The sequence below is a fragment of the Limulus polyphemus genome, unplaced genomic scaffold, assembly GCF_000517525.1.
Source record: "Limulus polyphemus unplaced genomic scaffold, Limulus_polyphemus-2.1.2 Scaffold4196, whole genome shotgun sequence".
Lineage (NCBI taxonomy): Eukaryota > Metazoa > Arthropoda > Merostomata > Xiphosura > Limulidae > Limulus > Limulus polyphemus.
Genome location: NW_013669806.1, coordinates 18,338 through 21,858, shown reverse-complemented (window position 1 = coordinate 21,858; position 3,521 = coordinate 18,338). Strand labels below are relative to the sequence as shown.

At 37.7% G+C, this 3,521-nt stretch overlaps 1 protein-coding gene across 1 annotated transcript in view; it reads right to left on the bottom strand.

Annotated features, from left to right (window-relative positions):
* LOC106470747 (alpha-methylacyl-CoA racemase-like) overlaps window positions 1-3,521 on the bottom strand; it is a 74,626-nt gene that overhangs the window by 53,121 nt on the left and 17,984 nt on the right. Inside the window, exon 2 of the mRNA XM_013931313.2 lies at window positions 2,530-2,648. Coding sequence (XP_013786767.2) covers window positions 2,530-2,648 — 119 coding nt within the window. The remainder of the gene's footprint in view (window positions 1-2,529; window positions 2,649-3,521) is intronic.

Sequence of the window (3,521 nt, the reverse complement as noted above, 5' to 3'; positions counted from 1 at the left end):
CTCCAAATTTGGTAACTTTATGGGAGGGCGTCAGGTAGTCTGATTAATCATGATAAGAGCAGAGGTCTGTGACTAGGGAGTTGGGGTTCTCGGGGAGTGGAAGTTTTACTGTCGTGCCGTCGTTACGACCGTGAGCGGCGGCACCATTTTAGACACATTTTTTCTAAAAGTTTACCCCTGACGCTGGACATTGTCATTGGTAATGGTGACACTGTCCGACTAGATTGTATTTTTAATTTTTTACACACTATACGTCTTTTTAATTCTATATAAATGTTTTACCGACATCTATTTATTTTTAACTCGCTGTGTTTTTTTTTTTACATTTTACTTTAATCTACTCTCATTGCTTTTACCGGTTGTTTGGCGCAGATAGCCTAGCTGCTTTGCGCCATAAACACCAACCAAACAACCAATCGTATGGTACATCGCAACTCTATCGTGGTGAAACTATACCAAGAACCGTCAAAACTTGTGAAGAAATGGTAATTCCCTCAAAAGTCTAGTCCTGGCAAGGCTACGCATTGGTCATAGTTTTTTAACCCATCGTTTTCTTTTATCAGGTATTGACCCACCGATGTGTAGCCATTGTGACACTCAAGTCACAATAGCCCACCTTCCGATCCTTACGGAAGCAAGACGGCCAAAGACCAACAGAAGGTTTGATCTGGAAAAGCTTGTTATGGCGTTGCTCACTCCAAGTCGACTGCCAACTGGCACGAAGCCGCACCTTGAAGACAGTACCGTAGTCCATGTATGGGACAGGCACGGCCGTGATGGCACCAGAGTAGACGGACTTAGCTGCGGTGTCAGTGGACCAGCAGATTGACCCTAGGGGGGCCACCCCAAGGCCACCCGTCTTCAGTTGCTCCTCCCAAAGATCTGAGTTTTTATCATTAAAATGTCTAGAAACTTAGCATACAACTAATGGACATGATGTAGTGGCTGTTAACTCAAGTAGATGTAGTGGCTGTTAACTCAAGTAGTGTTGTACAACAAAGTTGCACTGTTGCATGAAGAACCAATGTGCAAATATATCATGCAGATTCTTGAATTTAATCATCCATTTCAGTGATAGATATGGATGGTCCACTTGACTGGGGAACTTTCTACCATAGATGTATTGGTGGTATTGTTTGACAAGTACTACAGCTGAAAGCATTTCACTTTTTATCATATAGTATAAGCATCCAGAGGTAATTAATGCTTATCTCACATATAAAATTGCACACACCATATGATTCTGAATTCGTAACAAAAACACTTCAATTACACTATCACTAGCCAGCTTTAATATCTAGAATTGATATAGTCCTGATAAAGATCATACAGCACTGGTGCTTTGACCAAAACAGACTTTAAGGATCAAAAGTTATATTTACACAGTAGCATACATTTTGAACAAAGTAGGGAAAGAGATGATCTTTAGTAAAGTCTACAACATTATCCATGGATTGATAAGATTACACACTCTGATTTCTTTGTGCAATATTTTGAAAGTAACAGAAATAGAGGACACAATTCTAAGATTTGAAAGAGACATATTTCTTCTAACATGGAGATTGACTTATGGAAAGATGTGTCATCACAGTAGTGGATGTCAGCACTTTACAAGAGTTTAAAATGAGAATTGGTAATTTCCTGAAAAATAAAGTTTAGGTTTTACTTTTTATTCTTAAAAGTTGATGTGTAAGGACAGCCTTGAATGAATAAATTATCCTTGTTATTTGTACACTGTTATGCATGGACAGGATTGATGGAGTAAATAATCCTCGCTATTTGTACACTGTTGTGCAGGGACAACCCTGAATGAACAATAGTCCTTGTTATTTATGTTGTTGTTGCACAGGGACAGCCATAAAAAACAAACAATCTTTTTTTTATCTTAATATTATGTTCTGTTAGTTTTGTAGAGACAGCCTTAAAGGAATAAATGGTCTTTTTTTTTATCTGCATTTTCTGTTGGATAGGACAACCTTCAAGAACAAATGGTTCTTGTTATTAGTATTTTATGTTAACTTTGATAGAAGAGTTATCACACAGGATCATGTATAAAATGTGCAATAATTTAAAAAAGACCCAAAACTCAAGCACATTTGAATAGTTTATTAACAGTCAATTATTCTAAAGAGCTCACATTTTGGATCTTTTTTTTAAATTCATTGTATGTTAGGCAGGGACAATCATGAAAAAACAAATGGTCCTTATTATATGAACCTTATTGTTTTCCTCTTTTAGGAGTGTGTTCATCTTGAATTAAAAGTATATTATGTATAAAATAAGTAAGTTTTTATGTTTTTTAACTAATGCATCTCTCGATCAACAATTATAAAAAAACATTATATTTTATGTAGCTTTTCTAATTTGTTAATACTGTTGCAATGTACAAATTTATTATAATCTAACAAAAATTTAATAATTTCAAAAATACTAGATTTTATATATATGTTTTAGTTAGATTTGTGCTGTCTCTTATCAACAAATTAATAATGTTTTTGTTCTTCCATTACAAAAGTTAAGCATCCTTACCCGGTCAATACGCAAGACAGATGCACCAAAATCACTAAGGACCATACCACAAAATGGAGCTGGAGCCAAGCCACTCAGTTCAATCACTTTAATCCCTCTCAGTGCCATAAAGATAGAACCTGAAAAAAAAAAAAAAACATTTCTAACATTCTTCTCCAAAGGTATATAGGGCAATAAGGGATATTTACTGAATATTAGTGCTTACTCAACAGCCAAACAGTCACATTTGTAAGTTCCATTTACGAGGAACAGTGTAACCCTAAACCTAATACATGTACTAGAAATTAGGATGCTACAAATAACGAAAACAAGATAACACACAAGTTGATTGATTAATTAATTTAACTAACAACTTCATTAATGTACAATAACTCTATTAGATTTAATTTTTTTATGCAAAGATTACAAAAATAATAAAACAATCTTAGTTATCAATAATATGTTTCATGTGTACTGCATAAAACCAATTAATTAATTTGGATACCTTAGCGTGGTGCGGCGGTTTGCGTACCTCTCTGACCCATCGAGCTATACGGGATGGTGTTCCCGCAAATACCAATAGAGCCACTCATATCCGGCAGGTCGATGGATAGAGGTCAGACCAACTCAGTCTCATCCCGCTGCCTTGCGGGTTAGGCTTTTTAGCCAAAGGCTTTGGCTGAGGACCCTAATTGTTCTTCTGTCTAGGCCTGGGCGACCTGGCAGTATCCCAGCCCACACACAATCATGAATTTCAGTTGGCAGGGTTAGACTCCCTGGATGGGGTCCGCGCGACGCTGCAGACCAATGGCTGTTAACGCTGCAGGATATGGCGAGAAACCGGGCTCAGTGGCGGTCGTGCTGTAGGCATCTTATTGGTTTGTCTGCCTAATCTTGTCTGTCTGCCAAGTCCACTGGCGAGCAAGGCATGTTATGATGCGTGGCAGTGAAAGCCGCAAGGAAGCTGTCACGCTGATGTCGCTGGACTCGCCCAGAGGACTTGTCCCGAGTGC